This window comes from Lissotriton helveticus, chromosome 11, assembly GCF_964261635.1.
Source record: "Lissotriton helveticus chromosome 11, aLisHel1.1, whole genome shotgun sequence".
Taxonomy (NCBI): Eukaryota; Metazoa; Chordata; class Amphibia; order Caudata; family Salamandridae; genus Lissotriton; species Lissotriton helveticus.
In genome coordinates this window covers 190,060,707-190,083,767 of record NC_136072.1, presented here as the reverse complement: position 1 = coordinate 190,083,767, position 23,061 = coordinate 190,060,707, and the positions used below count along the sequence as shown (strand labels likewise).

The 23,061-nt window shown below is 44.3% G+C and overlaps 1 protein-coding gene across 2 annotated transcripts in view; it reads right to left on the bottom strand.

The window, feature by feature from the left end:
- Positions 1 to 23,061, bottom strand: part of IFT80 (intraflagellar transport 80) — a 326,686-nt gene that overhangs the window by 119,372 nt on the left and 184,253 nt on the right. For both annotated transcript variants that reach the window (XM_078666860.1, XM_078666859.1), the window contains exons 9-10: positions 16,390 to 16,569; positions 9,628 to 9,746 (exon numbers count right to left, since the gene is read on the bottom strand). In XM_078666860.1, coding sequence (XP_078522986.1) covers positions 9,628 to 9,746; positions 16,390 to 16,569 — 299 coding nt within the window. The remainder of the gene's footprint in view (positions 1 to 9,627; positions 9,747 to 16,389; positions 16,570 to 23,061) is intronic.

Below are 23,061 nucleotides of genomic sequence, written 5' to 3'. Positions count from 1 at the left end.
AAACAGTAACAGAGTTACCCAAAAGCTACTGAGTATCCTAAAACCGTTAGCGTCGATGACGCGGAAAAAAGGGAACTGATGTCATCATGCCGGCGTGGGCCTAATGTAGGCGTCGGTGACGTCAGCGGAGTCGCGTGCGATGCCGTGCCTCTATGACATCCAAGTCCACGTCGGCGCGAAGCTACAAAAAGAATTTCCGAATGTTGCTGACGCAAGGGGATATTCACAAGGTGAGGAATCCACACGGCAGATGTATCTATCAGAAATTACATTTTATCTTGAAAAGAGATCTTTGGAAAACTGCCAATGCAGTTATTTATTATTTCATGCCATATGGGACCAGATGTAGGAGCCCAAATACCGGTCGGTAACGGCCGATTTCGGCCGGTACCGACCGGTATTTAGGATTTGGCATGTAGGGGGCATCTCATTTACAGAATCAGTAAATTTACCGATTCTGTAAATATACAGAATCTGTAAAATACCGAATCGGTAAATTTACCGATTCTGTAAATGAGATGTAGGTGGCACTTCACAGAGTGCCACAGGCCCTTAAGAGTCGGTATTTTACCACCCAATCCTATTGGGTGGTAAAATACCGAATACAGGTGTGCATGCACATCTGTGCATGCACACCTGTGCAATGTGACACACAGACATGCCCTTAGGGCATGTATGTGTGCCACATGTTACACATGCCTGTATTTGGGGTGCTAGAGGGTGTCAAAGTGACACCCCCTGCACCTAGCAGGATTCGGTATTTACCGAATCGGTAAATATCGATTCGGTATTGCCCATTGATTCCTATGGGCTTCAAGGCCCATAGGAATCAATGGGCAATACCGAATCGGTATTTACCGATTCGGTAAATACCGAATATTACCGATTCGGTAATTCAAAAATAAAATTCACCTACATCTCCCTCCTTCAAATTTACAGATTCATAAATACCGAATCGGTAAAATTCGGTATTTATGAGTCGGTAAATTGAAGTTACCTAAATCTAGCCTATGGTCTTGGATGTCCGGGCTCTTGATATCATAGGCAGATTTTTCACCCCAGAAGGAGTGACTTTTTACACTTCACGCAAAACAAAATCTAATTACGGGGTAGACTTCTACCCACCGTTTGATAGATCACCAAAGTATGGTGAGGTGACAGAAGAGTTTCGCCCTCCCCGGGAAAGGCAGTTAATACCCGTCAAGAAACCTTTCAGAGCGATCTCTTCTCCAACTATTGTTCAATGGGTCTGTTGGATCATGCATGATTAATGGATCACAATTTTGTGCTCACTCGATGAGGGGGGAGCCATGGCTTCAAAAGCATTCATTTAGGGCACTCAATAGGAAGATATCCTGAATGCGGCCGACAGGTCGTCGGGCTTCATATTTAAGAGGCTTTACTATAAGGAGGTCTTGGATAAGGAGTCCTAGTGGTGGGCAAGTTTTGAACGAGTATAATCCTCGCCTCCGGTCCTGACATGGAATTAAACATTGCCTAACATTCGTAACAGAAAGTTCAATTCTATTAAGTACATGGAGGTGAGGATTATTCCCACCCAAGTTTTCTGACGTCACCACCCACCCCTTCTACTTTGGGTAGGAACATTCAGTTATGATATTTTGAACAAGGAGCAATTTCAACATAAGGTATGAGTATAAATTGCACTTGTTTGAAGACTACTGTCTAAATTAGGAGTATTGTTTTTCACTTTATATTTCTTTTATAGGGTAGCCACAGTATTAAGGGTGTTATTTGATATTGTTTATTCTTTCTTCAATGGACATGATATATACTGAATGCTTGTCTCAGAGAATGTTCATTTTTCAGGCTCCCATTCGAATAAGGGAGAATAAGGAACTTGTTTGGAATTTTTAATGTCGCAGGAAAAGAGAGGAAGTGACTCTGGGAGAAGCTTGTTTTGAGGGAATAGAGAGAGAATGTTAATTGGTTAAAAATTTTATGTCATTCCTTTCCCGTGGGTTGGTAGGAAATGTCGTTTTATATAAGCACATGGAAGTCTGCTGGAGTAAAATAAAGAGAGAATGTAGAGCATAATCTTCACATTGGTGTCTTTAATAGAATTTAAACCTTTCTGTTACGAATGAAAGGACGTTTCATTCTTCTTTGAATACTGAAAAAAACCAACTTTTTCCTTCATACCCCACTGAAGAAAATGATTTTCTTTTAATTCTACTTATCCATAATGAGAATTTTCAAATAATTGATGGGCCCTGAATAGCTCCACTCAAATGCGAGACACTGGGTACTTTTACAAAGAAAAAGCATCACTTATAAAAACAAATCTTTCTCTATATGCATATCTAAAGTCAACATTAATAGAGCTTACTTATTTATCAATTACATTCGAATTTTAATTTTAAAAGAAAGTGTCTTAAGAAAACCAGCTGTTCTTCAAAATAAATTAAGGACAAAAAATCCACATAAATGAAGCAGATAGAAGCCCGTTTAGATCTGAAATTGAATACTTCCATTGCAATGCACCGGACATTCACAACGGTGGCTGGTGGTGTTCAGTTCATTTTAATGCTCAAGAGAGTTGCTCATGAATACAATGGGGATTTGAGGAATAGGTTCTAAATAACATTTCATTATCAATCATGGGCTATTTACTGATATTTTTAGGCATTACAACAATTCCAAAGTCCCCCCCCCCCCCCCCCCCCCCCCACCGCCCCCCAAACATAAATAAAGAGAAGCGCTACGTAGAATCTCATGAAGATGAAAGATGACGATAACATTAAGTTAAATAGGTCAGGTAGTAACACTGAAGTCATTATTCCGACAATAGTGTTTTACTAATGTAAAGACTCATCTCCAGATGGTCACTCAACAAATCTCAGCATTAGCTTGATTTTATTAGGCAGGATGTTTTAGCCACTAATTCCTCGCAATAGCTGAACAGTTTGACATGCGGTGGGTTCATTAGAAGGAATGACATTTCCTAACTGCTGAGAATACACTTTTCAAGAAAGGTTTTTTTCTATATTGAAAATAAGTTGGATATTCCGAGTATGATTTTGAGTCCCAGATAGAGAAGTAATGATGCTGCAGGGCAAGAATCCTGTAGCGGTTTCCGTTAAGCATTTTATTTTATATAATGGCCATTTCTAGAGGGGTAGCTGAAATTAAATTTCTTCTTCAAATGTACTGCTACTTACACCATTCAATTGGAAAAATGATGCAGGTAGTTTTTGAATTACTGGTAAACCTTGTACTGGTATTGGTTCTCGCCCACCATAAATCACAGTAATTTCAGATGTTCTCTTGCTTTTGGAATAAGAAAATTTGTGTCCTGGAAATATACCGCGCATAGTCTCTCTCCATATGGAGCTGAAGGAAGACATTTTCTTTCACACTAAGCTCCGTCTGATGAGATATGTGGAACAGGGAGAAAGGAGTTGATGCAGGTTAACATGATGTTTTGCTGGTGATGGAGATGATTTGTCACACCCCTCCCTTTGGTAAGCCTCTTTTGGTTGTAGGACAGCTTTTGTTACTGAAGTTGACTTTGCTTGAAAGACGGATAACCTTTCTGGCAATGGAACATATCTCACAAAAGCCTAATGCAGTTTTTTCAAACTCCTTTTAAGGGCAGAATGCGTCCAAGGTACCTGCCTCCATCTTTCAATGGTGCATCTCACTGTGGGAGCCAAACATTAGCTCTGATACTGGAATGTTCACATGGTTTCGGACCAAATTATCTTGCTAAGAAGCTCTGCTAGCACAGTCATGACAGGACACTTCTGATCTCCCCATGTACCTCTCTAAAATGTCCCTGAGACTACATCTAAGCCTCTGGGGGTAGAGGAGATTTTCAGTTTTTGGTCTGAGATTGTGGATCCAGCTACCACTGACAAGCAGACACAACAAGTCACTGTTGACCTTTCAGAAAGCACTGAAAAGAAGGCTGTTCTGTACATCAGTTTCAAATATTCTCTTAAGGTGAATGCGAGGTCCAGATTACACGTAAAGATAATAACTATGTAAGTATAACTTTAAAAATAATAAAAAAATAAAAATAAATGCAAGAACACGGTTAAGAAAACACCGCTGAGCTGTGGTGTTTTGAAATCTCCAGGTGAAAAAAGTTTCAGAATTACCAATTCACCTGGAAATTCCTCATGTCATGGGGGAGTGGGTCTCAGTGTCCCACGTGTAATCCTCTGGTGACTCTGCCCTTCCCCCACTCCAACAGATACTGATAGCCCTAGTAACAGTAATGTGTCCCACTTGTGAACTCTGGTGACTCTGCCCATCCCCCACTCCAACAGATACTGATAGCCCTAGTAACAGTAATGTGTCCCACTTGTGAACTCTGGTGACTCTGCCCATCCCCCACTCCAACAGATACTGATAGCCCTGGTAACAGTAATGTGTCCCACTTGTGAACCTCTGGTGACTCTGCCCTCCCCCCACTCCAACAGATACTGATAGCCCTGGTAACAGTAATGTGTCCCACTTGTGAATCTCTGGTGACTCTGCCCATCCCCCACTCCAACAGATACTGATAGCCCTGGTAACAGTAATGTGTCCCACTTGTGAACCTCTGGTGACTCTGCCCATCCCCCACTCCAACAGATACTGATAGCCCTGGTAACAGTAATGTGTCCCACTTGTGAACCTCTGGTGACTCTGCCCTCCCCCATCTCCAACAAATACTGATAGCCCTGGTAACAGTAATGTGTCCCACTTGGGAACCTCTGGTGACTCTGCCCATCCTACACTTCAACAGATACTGATAGTCCTGGTAACAGTAATGTGTCCCACTTGTGAACCTCTGGTGACTCTGCCCATCCCCCACTCCAACAGATACTGATAGCCCTAGTAACAGTAATGTGTCCCACTTGTGAACCTCTGGTGACTCTGCCCATCCCCCACTCCAACAGATACTGATAGCCCTAGTAACAGTAATGTGTCCCACTTGGGAACCTCTGGTGACTCTGCCCATCCTACACTTCAACAGATACTGATAGTCCTGGTAACAGTAATGTGTCCCACTTGTGAACCTGCCTCCCAGTCTCTATGCGATAAACTCTCGCAATTCTTTGAGGACAAAATTGAGACTATCTATTCCTCCTTCCCTATCTCCATCAGAGAAGGACCGGAAGAGGAACCCACTACTCTTTCGCCACAGCCGTCCACTCTGTTAGAATTTTCTGTCGTCTCTGAAGCTGACACCATGGCAGAATTACTAAAATGCAAATCTGGCTCACCAATTGACCCCTGGCCAGCCAAACAATATAAAAAACTGGCACCTTTGCTCAATCCCTACTTGAATCATATCTGGAATGAATCCTTGAGAACGGGCAGTTTCCCCGCCAAATGGAAGCACGCTTCCCGGGTCCCCATCCTCAAGAAGCCCAATCTTGACCCCGACAACCCCAGTAATTACAGGCCTATTTCTCTACTGCCTGCCCCAGCTAAGATCATAGAAAAACTGGTACACTCTCAGTTGGCGAATTACATCGAATCCAATGGGCTCCTTCATGACTCTCAGCACGGCTTCCGGTCGGGCCACAGCACGGAGTCAGCCCTTCTCGAAATGGCTGACTCAGTGAGATGGTCACTGGACAGGGGGACGAGGGCGGTGTTAGTGCTGCTGGATCTTTCAGCAGCATTTGACACCGTCTCTCATAAGATCTTGCTGAGAAGGCTGGAGGACCTGGGTATAGGCGGCACTGTGTTGAAATGGCTCTCTTCCTATCTTTCTGACCGCACACAGCAGGTCTATACCCCCCCTACACCTCCTCTGCTAGACCCCTCAAATGGGGAGTCCCACAGGGCTCTTCCCTGAGCCCGCTCTTGTTCAATGTCTATTTCACCACCCTGGCCAAACTGATTGCACATACTGGGATTAAATCCATCTCCTATGCTGACGACATTCAGCTTCTTTTTACCTTTGACTCTCCCTCCGCCCCTGCCTTTGATCCATTGAAATCCTGCCTTAAAGACATCTCTAGTTGGATGGACGCCAACTCCCTCCGACTCAATGCAGGAAAGACGGAGATCCTGTTTTTTAACTCTCCTTCCCCTTTGGATTCTAGTCTGTGGTGGCCTAAGGATCTAAGCCAAGCCCCTACGCCCAAAGACTCGGTGAGAAACTTAGGAGTACGTTGGGACAACCACCCCAGTTTTAACACTCAGGTACAAACAGTAGCAGCTTCCGGCTTTGAAAAGATCAAGACTATTAACCGGCTTATTAACTATCTGCCGGCGGACTGCCGTAAGACTGTGGTCCAAGCATTGATAACATCCCATCTTGACTATGCCAACGCACTATATCTTGGTATCACAGCAGGCCTATGTCATAAACTTCAGACAGTCCAAAACGCTGCCGCCCGGCTAGTGGAGAGAATCCCTGCCAGACATCATATCTCTCCTCACCTCCGTAAACTGCACTGGCTTCCCATTGCAAAGAGATGCGTCTTTAAGGCCATGACGTTGGCTTTCCGGGCCTCTAAGGGCAATGGCTCAGCCCATTTGAAAAGCACTCTGCGGCCGTATGTCAACACCAGGACACTTCGCTCCAACTCCCTACTCCTCCTGGAAACTCCACGATTCAAACGAACTCGTGCAGGAGGAAAAACATTTGAGGTATGCGCCACTCAGTGTTGGAACAAGCTCCCGGTTGCCTTACGTGCTTGCCAAACAGAATCGGCATTTCGTAAATCCCTGAAGACTCACCTTTTCTCCTCTTAACGGCCTCCTCTGCTCCTACGCCCCCTGTTCCCAGATTTATCAGCGCCGGGACGCCCCGTTGGGGCAGCTGTGCGCTTTATAAAATACACAAATAAATAAAACCTCTGGTGACTCTGCCCTCCCCCCACTCCAACATATACTGATAGCCCTGGTAACAGTAATGTGTCCCACTTGTGAACCTCTGGTGACTCTGCCCTCCCCCATCTCCAACAAATACTGATAGCCCTGGTAACAGTAATGTGTCCCACTTGTGAACCTCTGGTGACTCTGCCCTCCCCCATCTCCAACAAATACTGATAGCCCTGGTAATAGTAATGTGTCCCACTTGGGAACCTCTGGTGACTCTGCCCATCCCCCACTCCAACAGATACTGATAGTCCTGGTAACAGTAATGTGTCCCACTTGTGAACCTCTGGTGACTCTGCCCATCCCCCACTCCAACAGATACTGATAGCCCTGGTAACAGTAATGTGTCCCACTTGTGAACCTCTGGTGACTCTGCCCATCCCCCGCTCCAACAGATACTGATAGCCCTGGTAACAGTAATGTGTCCCACTTGTGAACCTCTGGTGACTCTGCCCCCCCCCCACTCCAACAGATACTGATAGCCCTAGTAACAGTAATGTGTCCCACTTGTGAACCTCTGGTGACTCTGCCCATCCCCCACTCCAACAGATACTGATAGCCCTGGTAACAGTAATGTGTCCCACTTGTGAACCTCTGGTGACTCTGCCCATCCCCCACTCCAACAGATACTGATAGCCCTAGTAACAGTAATGTGTCCCACTTGTGAACCTCTGGTGACTCTGCCCTTCCCCCACTCCAACAGATACTGATAGCCCTGGTAACAGTAATGTGTCCCACTTGTGAACCTCTGGTGACTCTGCCCTTCCCCCACTCCAACAGATACTGATAGCCCTGGTAACAGTAATGTGTCCCACTTGTGAACCTCTGGTGACTCTGCCCCCCCCCCTCCAACAGATACTGATAGCCCTAGTAACAGTAATGTGTCCCACTTGTGAACCTCTGGTGACTCTGCCCATCCCCCACTCCAACAGATACTGATAGCCCTGGTAACAGTAATGTGTCCCACTTGTGAACCTCTGGTGACTCTGCCCTTCCCCCACTCCAACAGATACTGATAGCCCTGGTAACAGTAATGTGTGCCACTTGTGAACCTCTGGTGACTCTGCCCTCCCCCATCTCCAACAAATACTGATAGTCCTGGTAACAGTAATGTGTCCCACTTGGGAACCTCTGGTGACTCTGCCCATCCCCCACTCCAACAGATACTGATAGCCCTGATACTAGAAATTTGGGGGACTGAGATACCGCGAAAACTGGGGTTCGCGACAATAATACAACCAAGTAAAAAGTTTTTAGTTCTCTAGTGCAAGATTTTAATTCCGGATACTAAAATTAGCACAAACAACCACGTCATTTCTGTTTGTGAATAACCCTTCAATTCCTAGTACGATTTCGTTTTCTAAACAACTTGGATGTAAATATTTCCTCATTTTTGAAGCAGCTCAAATGGAAAGTTAAGTGCTTCCTAAATATATATTCTAAAAACTCTACATCAAATGTGTGCGCCTGACGCATCAAGGCCTTCCTGCTTTCTCAAGAAACTCTGAAAAATAGCTCGGCCGAGTGGGTGCCTGCTGCAAGCCGGTTTCTTTTAAGCTCCAAATCAATAAAGTGCAATAGAATTAATTGACTTCCTTCAGCGTGTCTTTTTATACGAGTGTTTTTTGGTGTTTATCTTCGGTGTGCTGTGACCTATTTCTTGGAAAGGCTCTCCACAACTATACAAAAATTATTCTGGGTACTGGAGAGGCATCTTGATGCACAATAAAATCCAACGCATAAATACTACTACTGAATTGTCACAACAGAAAGTACATTAATGATTTCCTTTGTGAATATTTCAGGAAAACTTTGATTTAATATATCAGCTTTGTTTTATTGTTTTATGTATGTATATTTAAATGCAATAAAAATTATTACTACAAAATAAGTGTACTTTTTCTCGGCAATCGTTTACACTTTAATCTTTACCCCATCAGACATACAAGACAATGAATTCCTACTATCACTTTTAAAGAATGCAAAATATGTTTTTCTACCCATTTGCCTAGCTAGGTAATTTTACTTCTTCTGGGGGCTTAACCTCACTCAAATTAAACTCCTACATAATATTGCTTTAAATAGTGAAGGCGCACGACTGCAATCGGCGGGCATCTTCAAAGCCATCCCTTTTGAGGTGTTCACTTAGACGTATTTGAACTACAATAAAGTTTTGTTTTGTTTTAATCTTTTTGCCTGATGCAGTAATGATACCTTTTACTTTCCACCTTGGCGACAAATCCCAAGGGTACCTGTGGACCTGTTCTCAGATGATGAAGCCATCCTGCAAAAGCAGTCATCAACGTGAAAGTTGTCCGAAAAGCTCTGTTTAACATCGCAATCCCTTTATTATTTGTAAGGAAAGGAACAGTGCTTGCCATGCAAATTAAACAATAGCAATTCCGGGCCTCGAAATATCACAGGCACATTTGCAGAACTGCAATGTTAGAAACTACCAGTAGATGGCAGTGATTCGCAGTTCATTTTCCACCCTAGGAGGTTGAGGCAGAGTTTGTACACTAGGATTAAACAAAGGCATCAGTGCTCAAAAGCAGGAAGTAAATGAGCGCAAAAAAACGTTCAATATTCGACCCGGAATAGGCACCTACCTGGGTTTTTAACCCAATGGTAAGAGTACTTTATTACCCATTCTAGGACGACCAACGTGTAATAGTATTTATTTCGTTGTCAATTCAAGCAACACCTATTTAAATCAACTTACAATCGCGCCTTAGTAAACTTTAACTTGCAAATGTTGGCAAACAGGAAGCCACTTACCTAAAAACATAGCACTGGAGGGAAGTTGAAACAACCAGGTTCCCGTAGTTTAAAGAGGCATTGATCACCCTATCGCGGAACTCCAAAAGATCAAGCGCGTCATTTAATACATTGCGAACCTAATGGGAAAACATCTAGAATTAAAATGTATACTACAAAATAAGATATACCATCAGGGTGTCAATTGAAAAAAAGACAAAAACCTGATACTGACATTTCATAAGAGTAACTAACGAGAACAAGCACTTCACATTCGCTTTACGGAATGCTTCATTTCATCTACTGATTTAAAACATAATTTTGACATCTTGACACCATGGCAAGCTGTTATGAGTTTTTTTTTAAAGGCAAAAATGTCATATGAGCATGGAGCATAATGCAGTCCAAAACTCAGGGTGGGGAGGAAGAATCAGTGATTCATTCCGCCTCCATGCATAATAATAATAAATCTAGGGGGAATGAATCACGTGTTATGAAATGCCAGGGTCTATGAGTGTTGTACAAAGGCCCTCATTCACTCTAACTGGTTGGTAGGGGTTTATCTTGTTTCTGCGTTTAAATAAGTTAGGAGAGTGGTGTCATCACTGGGTCCTTTTCCGCCTGAGTTTCCCATTCTCCCGGCAGTCAAATTTCCTACTCCTGGAGGGAGACCATCTGGTTCTGTGACGGTCGTGATTATTAGGTGAAAAAACGTGGAAAAAAGTGTGAAGTTAAAAATACCTTCTCTCCTGTAAAGAGTATTTTATTGATCAGGAAGGGTTAAGATTAACCCCTTGGCTGTGGGGCTGATTCCCCCGCTGTGCTGGGGGGTAGGGGGCGTGCACAGCGCCCCGGTGCTCATGACGAGGTTAGCTCGTCATGAGCCACGGTGCTCGTGTGCTCATGACGAGCTGAGCTCGTCACGGCCACACCCGTTTCCTTAGAACACTCAGCACAGCAGGGGAATTAGCCCCGCGTGTGAGCGTTCTAACGGCCATGATAAGCTCAGCTCGTCATGAGCACACAAGCACCGTGGCTCATGACGAGCTGACCTCGTCATGAGCATGGGAGGGGTTAAAAACAGTGACAGGTGCTCTAGTGGGTGTGTAAGTGGTCCACTGCACCTATACAGTACGGATATCGGTGGTCGACATGTTTCAGTCCTTAAATGTCACTATTGATCGGCGGACAGTAGGAAGCTACACAAATGAGGCGCAAATAGAATCTTAGAGAGCTTCCCACTGCACCCGCAGGAGATTCTGAATACTCCTATTGAGTTATGGGTAGCATACTAACCTATAACAACATCAACATTTAAGTAAATTAACTCAGTGACGAAGATAGGTAAGTGACTTAACTAACCTATCACAGAGCGGTCCAATTCTACATTACTTTTCCTCAGTCCTGATGAAAGTCCGCCGATCAATATGATCCATCGGTGTCGTACAAAGATGTACTTGGAGATGTTGAAGGACTTCTTTGATTGAGTCTGTCTGGAGTTTTGGGAGGTTTGTAGTTGGTTCTATTAGTCTTGGAACCAATGGAAGAGACGGTCCTTGTGGCTTTAGAGGCACCAAAAATGTAAACGTAATTGTCTGTTCTAAGAGTGTAGTAATATTTAGAGGCTGAAGAAGGACCTCTACAGGGCCTTCTGCAGGGATGATTAGTCTTCGCCTCTTAGAAGTAACCAACTCTTCCACATGCACCACTTCATTCCTCACATATAAGGAGTATACAGATAAATGTATTGATGTCGACAGAGACATTCTTAGAGCCAAGATATGGATTAGTTTTGGAGTCGAAGATGGTGAAGTAGAATGCTTCGACAACGAATGATAGTGTTTGGGTCTTGCTGACGTCAAGTGTGTCAGCCTCGGTATAGTCCGGGACAAGACTTGCTCGGTTGTCTGTGCCAATGGTGCTTGTCTTGGCGTTGATGGAGATGGTTTTGGTGGCAATGGTACTGATATCGGTAACTGAGGAATTAGAGTCACCAATCAAGCCTTTTGACAGAGAGTATGTCTGTGCTGAGGATCTCGCCATTGACAGGTGCTCCCCTGAATGACAAGAGTGTTTAGAATGATTTTGGTGATGTCTTATGTTTCTTCAACCTGGATCCCCCATTGTGGGAGTCCTTTTCCTGGGAGGAAGCTGGTGCAGTAGACCCAATAGTCGTCCACCACCATGACCACGTCCACCACCATTACGTCCACCACCACCACGTCCACCACCACCACCACCACGTCCACCACCACTACCATGTCCACCACCATATCCACCACCACCATGTCCACCACCGCGTCCACCACCGCGTCCACCACGTCCACTACCACCACCACCACTACGTCCACCACTACCACCACGTCCACCACCACAACCACCATGTCCATCACCACCACGTCCACCATCACCACGTCCACCACCACCACATCCACCACCACCACCAACACCACCACATCCACCACCTCCATCCCCACCACGTCCACCACCACATCCACCACCACATCCACTACCACCACCATGTCCACCACCACCACCACGTCCACGTCCACCACCACTTCCACCACTACAACCACCAGGTCCATCACAACCACAACACCACGTCCACCACCACATCCACCACATCCACCACATCCGCCACCACCACCACATCCACCACCACCACCACCACCACCATGTCCACTACGTCCACCACCACCACATGCACCACCACGTCCATCACCACCACATCCACCACCACCACGTCCACCACATCCCCACCACCCCCACATCCACCACCACCACCACCACCGCCACCATCACCACGTCCACCACGTCCACCACGCCCATCACCATCACATCCACCACCACCACCACACCACCACGCCAACCACTATCAAGTCCACCACCAACACCACATCCACCACCACCACGTCCACCAGCACCGAGTCCACCACCACCACACCACCATGTCCATCGCGACCACACCACCACGTCCACCACCACCACATCCACCACCACCACGTCCACCACCACCACGTGCACCACCACCACCACATCCACCGCCACCACGTCCACCACCACATCCACCACCAACAAGTCCACCACCATGTCCACCACCACGTCCACCACCACCATGTCCACCACCACCACGTCCACCACCATGTCCACCACCACCACGTCCACCACCAACGCGTCCACACCACATCCACCACCACCATGTCCACCACCACCATGTCCACCACGTCCACCACCACCATGTCCACCACGTCCACCACCACCAAGTCCATCACCATAACCACCACCACCATGTCCACCACCACGTCCACCACATCCCCCACCACCACTACCACGTCCACCACCATGTCCACCACTACCACATCCATCACCACCACGTCCACCACCACCACGTCCACCAACACCACCGTGACGGGTAAAGTGTCACTGGAAGGCAGGGGTAATAGGAGTGTCAACCCCGGCTGTACATGGGACATTTAAAGGATGCATTGGGTGCGGGAATAGGGGCTAGAAGTATTACACCAGACCCAAGATATATTTTGAAGAGGCGCAATGGGACAGGGGCTCCTGTAAAAGCACTCGCAGCATCTCTACCTCACAGTGGCACTACTGCACGAGCCACTCACTCAAAACAAGCATTGGCATAGCCAATAGGTCTCGCCTTTGGGACCTTATAAGTGTTTAGCCATGCAACACTTGATATTGTTGCACCAAGGATATTGTGCTGGATAACTAAACACTTATAAGGTCCCAAAGGCGAGACCTATTGGCTATGCCAATGCTTGTTGTTATTGGATCTGAATTTGTTCAGTTGTTTTTGAGTAGTAAGAGGCAAAAACGAATGATATTTTGGGCTGCGGTATACCGCTGTACCTTCGCAGTATACTGCGGTACATGGCAACCATGCACAGGCTTCTCATATTTTATGTCATTTGAGATGGCATGATAGTGGTTATGAATGCTATAATTTAAAGTGATGTCATATTATAGGGTAAAAGCAGTGCACGTGGAAGGCAAGAGTTACAGTTAATTTAGTCTGGCAAGTGAATTGACAACTCTGTACTGAGGTGCGCAAGTTATAGTCAGTTTTGGACGGGGCGCAAATTCTAGCTTTAAGTTATAACTATAACTTTTTAATTTCTACGGTTTGTGTAGTTTAAGTTAGTTTTGAATAGAAATAATAAATTATGTTTTCCTAACTATAACTAATCTTAAACCTTTGCTTTTTCATTGATATATATTTATATATACACACACCACCCTGCTCAACAACACATCTTGCCTTCCGAAATTACGCAGGAGGCTGTACAACTTTTAATGTGCGCAGACTACACCATTATCTTTGATCAAACAGGGACTCACCTCCAACATGCACTAAATCAGCTGGCTTTTTATTGCTCAAATAACAACCTGACTATAAACTAAGAAATCCAACACCCTTCATTTTAGCAGTAAACTTAGTAGGAAAAGAGAATGGCACTTAAATATTGCACCAATTAAATTAGTGCCATCTATAAGTACCAAGGAATATGGCTCAACCACAATGGCACCTTTGCAGAAAGAAGAAATAAGAACCAAAAGAAAACAATATGATGAAAGAGCTTCTGAAACTTAGGACCACATGTATGAAAGGTTTTTGTATTCGTAAACAGTGCAATTCAGTAAAATCATCCATTTACGAATGCTAAACAGACTTTCATGATGTATGAAAGGCTTTGTAGTCGTAATTTTAGGTAATTGCAAAAATTGCGACTACAAATAGGGAATCGCAAACTGTGATCCTCTTAGCACATGTATTAAGCATGTTCCAAATGCAAACTGCATTTAGGAAAATGCAATTACTATCGACTTCAAGTCCATGGTAACCATGTGCAAACAATGAAAATGCACAAAACTGCATTTTTCAAACTGGTGTGTGCTTTACATGTGCACATTTATTATTTTGCGATTGCTTCGGGGGGGCTTTGGCATCATTGCACCCTTGGCTTTGCATTACCTAATCTGCGATTACCAATTAGGCAATCGCAAATTAGCACCTAATGAGCCTTTCGGCCCATAGGAACGAATGGAGTAATATTACCTTAAAGCGATTCACTATTTACCAAATTGCTATTAGATAATAAATCTGTGGTGATTCCTTACATACATAGCATTTTGCGATTACGAAATAGCAATTTGGGAAAAACGCTATTTGGTAATCGCAAAATGCTTATTTGATACATGTAGCCCTAAAAAAACTCTCTCTCAGTCCCTTCAATAAAACCCTTATTAGAAGTCATGAAATCCAAATCTATGCCACCGCAGTACTGTGGCTGTGAGAGATTTCCACCCAGTTTTATAAACAGCTAGAGTGAAATGCAATCTGTTCAGACGCTTGTTCAACCCACCACATTCAACATCTCAAGCACAAACCAGACTGGAATTCAATCAGGTTAATCCGATAGCACGCCAGGCTGGTGGGATTGCTTTCATGTGGCAAAGTTGCAAGAGAGCTGAAAGGAGAGATGGTCACGTAATGATAAAAATAAAATGCACCTCTTAGTCCGAACAAACTCCAATAAAACTCTCAACTGTCAGATCAATGGAACTCCGCCATGCCATGGCTGCACTTTCAAACCCAAGTAAAGAAACAAATGGGACTTTGCTCCTTTGCATCACACAATTTGAACCGTCTTGCCCTCTGGCTCACTGACCCTTTATTACACCCTTACATCAAACGAATAGTGCCATCAGTGGCAGCTCCTCCGCTAAGGCAGAGGAGTGTCGCCCTACTGCTTTTCAGCAGTGTAAAAAAGGAAAAACAAAATAATAATAACCTGATGTTATCATTTTATTTTTCACTGCCGAAGCAGCTTTGCGGGGTGGGGTGGGCTGCTCTGCTCAGGAGGAGTTCACTCTGTCAGTACGCATGACAGTTCGGCCGGCCATCTTGGGCCAGCCAAACAGTCATGCTCACTTTGCATGTTCTCTAATGACTATAAAACACCGCCTGGGTGGAGAACATGCCCAGGCTCCCACTGCCTGTCTGGTCCAACCATGGTGCTCAGACAAATCACAACACTACTGACAGAAAAATAGTGTTTGGATTAGGGGAACCTGTGTGCTTCATGCTTACGTTCCGGCCGGAAGAGACGTGGATAGACGACGGAGGAGAGACGCCGTTAAAAGGTAAGTGTGTATTTTTTTCCCCTTTTGCCCCCAATCCGTGCCTGCCGCCACTGAGTCCTATTTTATCTGCTAGAGCCAAAATTGCTCGTATTCAAACACAGTATATCTGGCCTATTTGACCTGGGCAAGATTTAGCAGTAATGTAAATGTTCCTGCATTACCAGGAGCTTCAGCTTTTTTTGTTATTATTGGAAAGAATTTCTGGCACGTGTAATCTGTTGCTGTCAAGACTTCTCAGATGAGCTCTCTAAATGTGTACTTCCTTCTATAAGACTATTAAACATCAGAACCCATCAGACAGCGATCAAGGAAGGTTTTAATCCAACAAATTAGCAAATGTCTTGAGGAACTGTAAAAAAAATAATTGCGTTTGTAGCAAAACAGCTAGCAATAAGCACAACTTTATTAATTTCGCTTTGATATGTTATCTCCTATCAATGATGAGACACTTAATGGTTTTATCGGGCCAATGCTTTAATCCTGATTTTTTGTAAGGGTTTTCATTAACCATAAAACACACACACACATATAATTTGATGTTTGGGGGAAAATATGAGGTAGACAATACAACTAAAACTAGACCACACCTAAAAAATTACGAATAAAAAAGAAACATACCTGCATGGTTCTTCTTTTTGTTAATGTAATTTCAAAATTCTTCCACTCCCAATGCTGTTCTACAACATGAGCAAATATGACTTGTCCATTTCCACAAGCTCCCGCAATTTGGGTTCCGTCAATAGACCAGGCAATATTAAAAATGCTGCCAGTGTTGGGTTTTTCTAATGCGTACGACCACTGCAAAAGAGATACCTGTTAATTTCAAATGCTGAAACACCTTCTGGAATAAAGGTAACACAATTGTACTTTATTAAACATATGTATATTTGTCTTGAAATAATGCCATTGCATTTCACAACACTGACTGTACAGGGCTCTGAACCTTACTTCTTGGGGGAGATTGCCTCATGCAAGACGAAGCATACATAAATAACAAGCTTTGGAAAAGCCAATAGGTCTTGACAATGCCAGAGCTGTTGACCATGTCAATGTGAATGTGCCATGTTGTCTATGAACATTAAGATATTTGCCAGCAATCACAAAATGTGGAACTGAGGTGGAGGCTAGGGAGACAATGGGGGCGTCCTCTTGGGAGAGGATTTGGCATAAGGGTCAGAGCTGCCGCCTATAGAGCTGGGAAACTGGGTTTGAGTTTCGGCGTCAGGTTAACATCCTTGATTGTGGGCAAATCACAAACTCCCTATGCACACAAAAATGAATGCGTCCTTGTGTAAAGTAACTGGTGCTAATGTAAAGCACTCCAATACCTTAGGGTGGTGTTTGGTGCTATATAAAACTGCACAAAAAAAGTAAAAAGTAAAGAACTCCAGTACCTGCAAGTGGTGTTGGAGCTGCATAAAACTGCACACATCAAATTTGAAAGGCAGAGTCGGGAAGGAGGGGATCTGGGAGAAGAGGGGAATCTGTGCAAAGGGATTAAGTGTGGCAAGCAGCAACGGGTGTGAGGTTGACGGGCAACCAACAGCAAATGCGGGCTGCTAATGTAAGATTAAGTGATTTGCCTACATTTACAGTGTCCTCGTGCAAAAGTAACTGATGTTAAGGTAAAGTGCTCCAATACTTCAGGTGGTGTTGGCGCAAAAAAAAAAACTGCACAAAGAAAGTAATTGGTGCTAATGTAAAACACTACGCTACCTTCGGGTGGTGTTGGTGCTATATAAAAATGCATAAAAACACAGAAAGAATCACAATGTTAGGCTGGTTTACAGTAGTGAACATGAGGAAATATATTGCATCAGCAACCAAATTAAATGAACTACTTTTGCAATGGACACTGAGGGGCAAGCAGACCTTGAGGACATCAAGACTCAGCCTGGCTCCTTTGAAGAGAATTTAAATTAAGCAATAATGGCGCATGGAAACACTTCACCAGTTAATACGGAAAAAGTAATAAAGTGTCCCGCTAGGAGAAATTTGAAGAATAAAGTCCCGCCCTATGAAATGAGAAGCAACAAGGTGATACACTAACAGTTCAACCATTCTGCACAGGAGAAACATGGCTATGCAATTTCAGCAGAAGACAGATACTTTAGAAGCTCTGACATGCCCTGTGATAAAGCATACATTATTCACTTGAGGTATGACATTTTCTAGCTATAAACACCATTGCTGAATGACCACATATGGTATAAACATGCACACAACTAGTACCCACACGTGGGGAAAATAAACAGCGACTATGCATTTGCCAAGTCATAGCAGCCGTGCACACATGCTCCAATCAGCACGTCAGCCATAGACTAACCGGACATTAAAAGACAGAACACCACCATTCACTAGAACGAAACAGACAACAATGGGGGTTTAAAGCAGTTACAGCGTCAGAGGAGGAAGGGATTTATGGACAGGGCAAGCACCCGGAGGTGTAAGGGAGCAAGCAGAGACGTGAGGGAGGAGGTGGAGGAAACGGAGAGCAGCAACGATGGGAAAAGCAGTGATGGGGGAGGGGTCTTTTTGAGGACAGGTCAAGCATCAAGAGGCGCGAGGGAGCAAGCAGCGACGAAATGGAGGAGGAGGGTAAACCTAAAAACTGAAAGAATTGGAAAAGTGGGAAGAGGGGGTGATCTGTGGATGGGGCATGAGGGCGGGTAGGAGGAGACTAAACTGGTAAAAGCATGAGCACTGTAGAGTACTGAAAAAGAAATGTAAAAAGTAGGTCCTAAAATGGTCATAAAAACGGGAGCAGTGGATGTTTACAAGTACTTAGTCCATGCTCTGGGGGAGGGCTAAACACAGGAAGAGTCATGACCATGCATGCCAGGGACAAATGGTGACAAAGAATATGAGGGTGGTCCCTACTTTGGTGGGGAGCACACCGTGATGTTTAAATACCCCTCACACACCAACAGGCCCCTTGGTGTCATGCTTCATCATTGGGGTCTTCGCACCCTTCTACGGGATGCGGCGTGCTACGACTCACGGCTACGTAGGAGCACTCTTTGTGAACTATGTGTTGGTGTGTGATGGGAAATGAATGTGAGTGGTGGGGTAGTGAAACGTGATAGTTAAAAGATAGTTAAAAAATACCTGGCTCGTAGGGAAAAAAATTAATAAACTTTTATTAAGCCCTCGGCTGGTATTGTTAAAAGGGGTACAGGATGAGGTTGTTATTGTATGATTATGTACACCAACCTCAGAAAGTGCGTCGACATGTTTCGGAGTGTAAAACTCCTTCTTCAGGACGGGGATTGCACAACGGTCCCCACCTTACTTACACGTAATGTATATATCAAAGTGTATTATACAAAAAGGAGGTGAACTATAGGTGTAGTGTACCTATTTTCGTTCCGTAAAATAGTCTGTCGCGCCAAGTTGGCGTAAGAACAAGACCTGTTGAGAAAAGAAACATGATAAATAATTTCCTAACAGTTGGATAGCGCTGTCAAACAGGTAAAAATGGAAAAAGGACAAAGACACACATAGAGAAAGTAACACACACATGTTCAGAAAAAACGATGTCTTGTTCCCCTGCGATGTTGAGGATAGGAGAAAATAAAATAAAGAAAAACAATCCTTACTTAGAGGTTGTGACTAAATTACCTCATGAGCCTTTGCATGGTATTGGGGGTTTTCCTCATCTTGCTCAATTTAGCGATCTAGAAGTAGGAGAAGACCTTGTTTAGGGAGCTGTTACTCACAACCCACTGCGAAGTCATCCCCCTATGGAAACTGTGCAGGCGAACTCACGAACTGGACAGGACCCGGTAGACCTCCTTCCCCTCAATGCGGCTCCGATGGAATGCCGTGGTGTTGAGGGGGCGGTCTTTTATAGCGGTTGGAGTGGTCATTACCGACTTAATGTGCTGTTAATTGGAAGCGGATGCATGCCCAAAGAAGGTGTGTGCCTCTTCAATTGGTTTGTCGGTTCTGCGCGTTGGGATGCCAATGTCGGAAGCTGTGCGCATGAGCCTGAGAGGAGCGGTGGTATTGAAGAGCTCACTCCAGGAGTTCGCGCATGTGCTGACCCGGATACAGAATACCACACATGCGTGTGTTGAGAGTTCTCGGCTATTTTAGTGGGTGCTGTTTACAGGCAAAAAAGGGCCGGTTAAGCTTAGAAAAAAGACGATGATTCTTAATACGTGCAACCTGTGCCCCAGACTGTATGAAAAATAGAGACGGTTTTGTAATGCACATGCACCGGACATGAGCGGTAGTGTAGAGACACTCACCCTATGCATTCGCGCATGCGCTGTGCCGGATACAATGTTCCGCGCATGCGTGTAGTGAATGTCCCCGTTTTTTTGGCAGAGTGCTGTTTGCCAGTACAAGCAGCTGGTTATGCTTTAAGAAAGCAGGTTGTTTCTTAGTAAGGACAGAATGTGCCTCAGGTTGAATGAGACTCGATAGAGGCGGTTGACACAAGGGGTCAAGAACCACTAATGTGTGTGAAATATGGTAACACAGTGGTTCGCTGAAGGTGACCTGGGGTTTCATTAGATAAAGTTTATCGTAGTTGGCCCCACGGGATGGAGTCGTTAAGGCCTGTGGTGTCAGTCACTAAAATAGCCGAGAACTCTCAACAACTATCTTTAAACTATCACGTTTCACTACCCCACCACTCACATTCATTTCCCATCACACACCAACACATAGTTCACAAAGAGTGTTCTTAAGTAGCCGTGAGTCGTAGCACGCCGCATCCCGTAGAAGGGTGCGAAGACCCCAATGATGAAGCATGACACCAAGGGGCCTGTTGGTGTGTGAGGGGTATTTAAACAACATGGTGTGCTCCCCACCAAAGTAGGGACCACCCCCACCTTTTGAGTGGAATCCAATTTGTTTGTGTAAACTGCCAGGAGAGACCGAATCCACTTTTTCTCTCCCTCCCTCCTTGTTATTTATATATGACAAACAATATGAGACAGACGAAGGAGAGAGCAAATGGGAAGCCTGTGGGCGCGCTGAAAATCACAGATCGGACGCATGTCTCGTCGACATAGCGCATGTGCTGTCTAGCCGAGGCCTAAATAATTGAACCGGGTTTGGTAAAGGCTCCTTTTCAATGTCAGTAACTCATGTGATTCTGACAACATTGAGCAGAGGGAGAAAGTGTGTGCTGGGGATGCGTGGGCACTGCCTCTCATTATTAGTCTGAGACTTATTTTTCATCATCTTACTCAGAGCAAGTCAGAGAAAGAAGAAAAGAGAGAAAGAAAGAGGAAGAAAAAAGACTGGAACACATTGCTAAAGAGAAAACACAAGGAGGATGAGCATTTGCAATGCAATAGGTCTCGCGATTGGAGGTTTTGAGCTACTGGCATTGTAAACGTCAGTGCCTTTTATTTATGGATTTTAAAAAACCTGCAATAATAAAAGGCATTGTCATTTACAATACCAATAGGTCAAAGTTTCTCAAATGTGAGACCTGTTGCATTGCAAATGCTTGTTGTTTACAAGTTCCCCATGCTGCGCTTTCACGTTACTAGAGGCCATGCCCCTTTCTTTAGACGAGCCGTGTCTAAAGAAAGGTCAGCGGCTGCTATTAAAGTGAAAGCGCAGTATGGGGCACTTTTACCAAAAAGGTTGACAAACAAATGCTTTTTTTGGTAAAAGTACCCCATGAAAGCACGCAAGGCACACTGAATGTTGCAGGAAAGCACGTAGTGCCTGCAGTAGGAGAAACGCATTAAAGAAAATAGTGCTTACAGACTAAATAAGACGCACAGTGTAACAACCGAAGTAAAAGGGCCAGTCCTCATGGGAGGTTACAAATGAAGACAAGGAGGTACTAAGGAGAGACTTACAAACCTATTAAAGAATCAGAAGCCAGCATTTATGAATAACAGTGATACAAGCCAATGACAAATATGGGCAGAGAGTGGGTGGGGCTTCAAGTTCATACTGCAATACAGCATGCCTCGCAGAGCAGCACATACGCTGCACGGGCTCGACCTAAAAAATAACCCCTTACAGTGATGTAAAGAGACAGGAAGTGCAGAGTGCTGCAAGAAAGAGGAATGAGATGGCATCAAAACTAGGCAGCCTTGGCATACAGCAAACCTTGCATTTTGCGACTCTGGACTCCAAGAAAAACGCTGGGCCCTTGCACCTTTTATAAACAATTTGAGCGTGTTCGTAACATGTACGTTGAAGCCCTATGGGACCATTGACTCAAATTGGTCAGCTTTACAACAGCAATACTCTGTTATTGGTTACATATGGTCTGCGTTTAAACCTGCCTGTGCCCTTGGTAGAAAATGCTTAGCAAACAGTCTGATCTTTTACAGAACCCAGCTGGTACAGAGAATCTGACTCAGAAACACCAACGAGTCCCCCGGGGTTTGTGGCGAACGACACGGGTATTTAACACCATAAATCCTAAACCTGTGCAAGAATGAACCGGCAGTGAGCAGCTGCAGCAGCCCAGCGTTCCTCCAAAGAGTCCTCTGTGCCATCTTAAAGGTAACTTCGATGCCTCCGAAAAAAGAAAACTGCCATGTACATACAAGCATTGGCAAAGGTCACAGGTCTGAGAAGAAAAGACCACAAGGTGAAAGCTTTGTAGCATTTCAAAAATGAGTTACCTGTACAATGATTGGTTTTTCAGGGTAAGTTGAAAAGAACTATGAAAGTTACCAAACTGTTACCTTAGGGAAATAACTTTTGATCTTCACCAATTAATAGCCGAAAGGACCCCTGGCGAGATGAGTGTTACGGAAGGTCTATCAGAGTGGGAAGCTTGCAAAAATTATTGACCCCTACACACATACCCTCCATTTCCACCCCGAACCCCCAACCATCCAATAACAGACCTGAGTGTGCAGAGAAGGGATATTGTGAAGCTGCATGGTAGGCACAAATGGGAGATTTGGGTTTGAGAAGTATGAATGGCGCATTGTTGATTCAAAAATATTGTAATAAATGAAGAATACATCCTTTAGAAAAATGATCTTGGTTGAACACACAATGTTATTTCTGATTGTGTTTTATGTAATAAAATGCCAATAAAAATAATTTTTAAAAATTGCCAAAAGAAAACTACTTGCTTAGGGTTTTGAGCATAGATTGCGACACCAAGGCATTAGCATTGGTATCTTAAATTAAACAGTTCTGGTTCAACGGGTACCGAACAATGGACTTCGAAGGCAATAATCAGTCCAGGTTTTACGTTAATTATTGATAACATGCATGATCCAAGTTTACATTATACGTACATTTACCACATGTTGGTATATTATAAAGAGTGGCCAAGGTTGCACAAGCCTG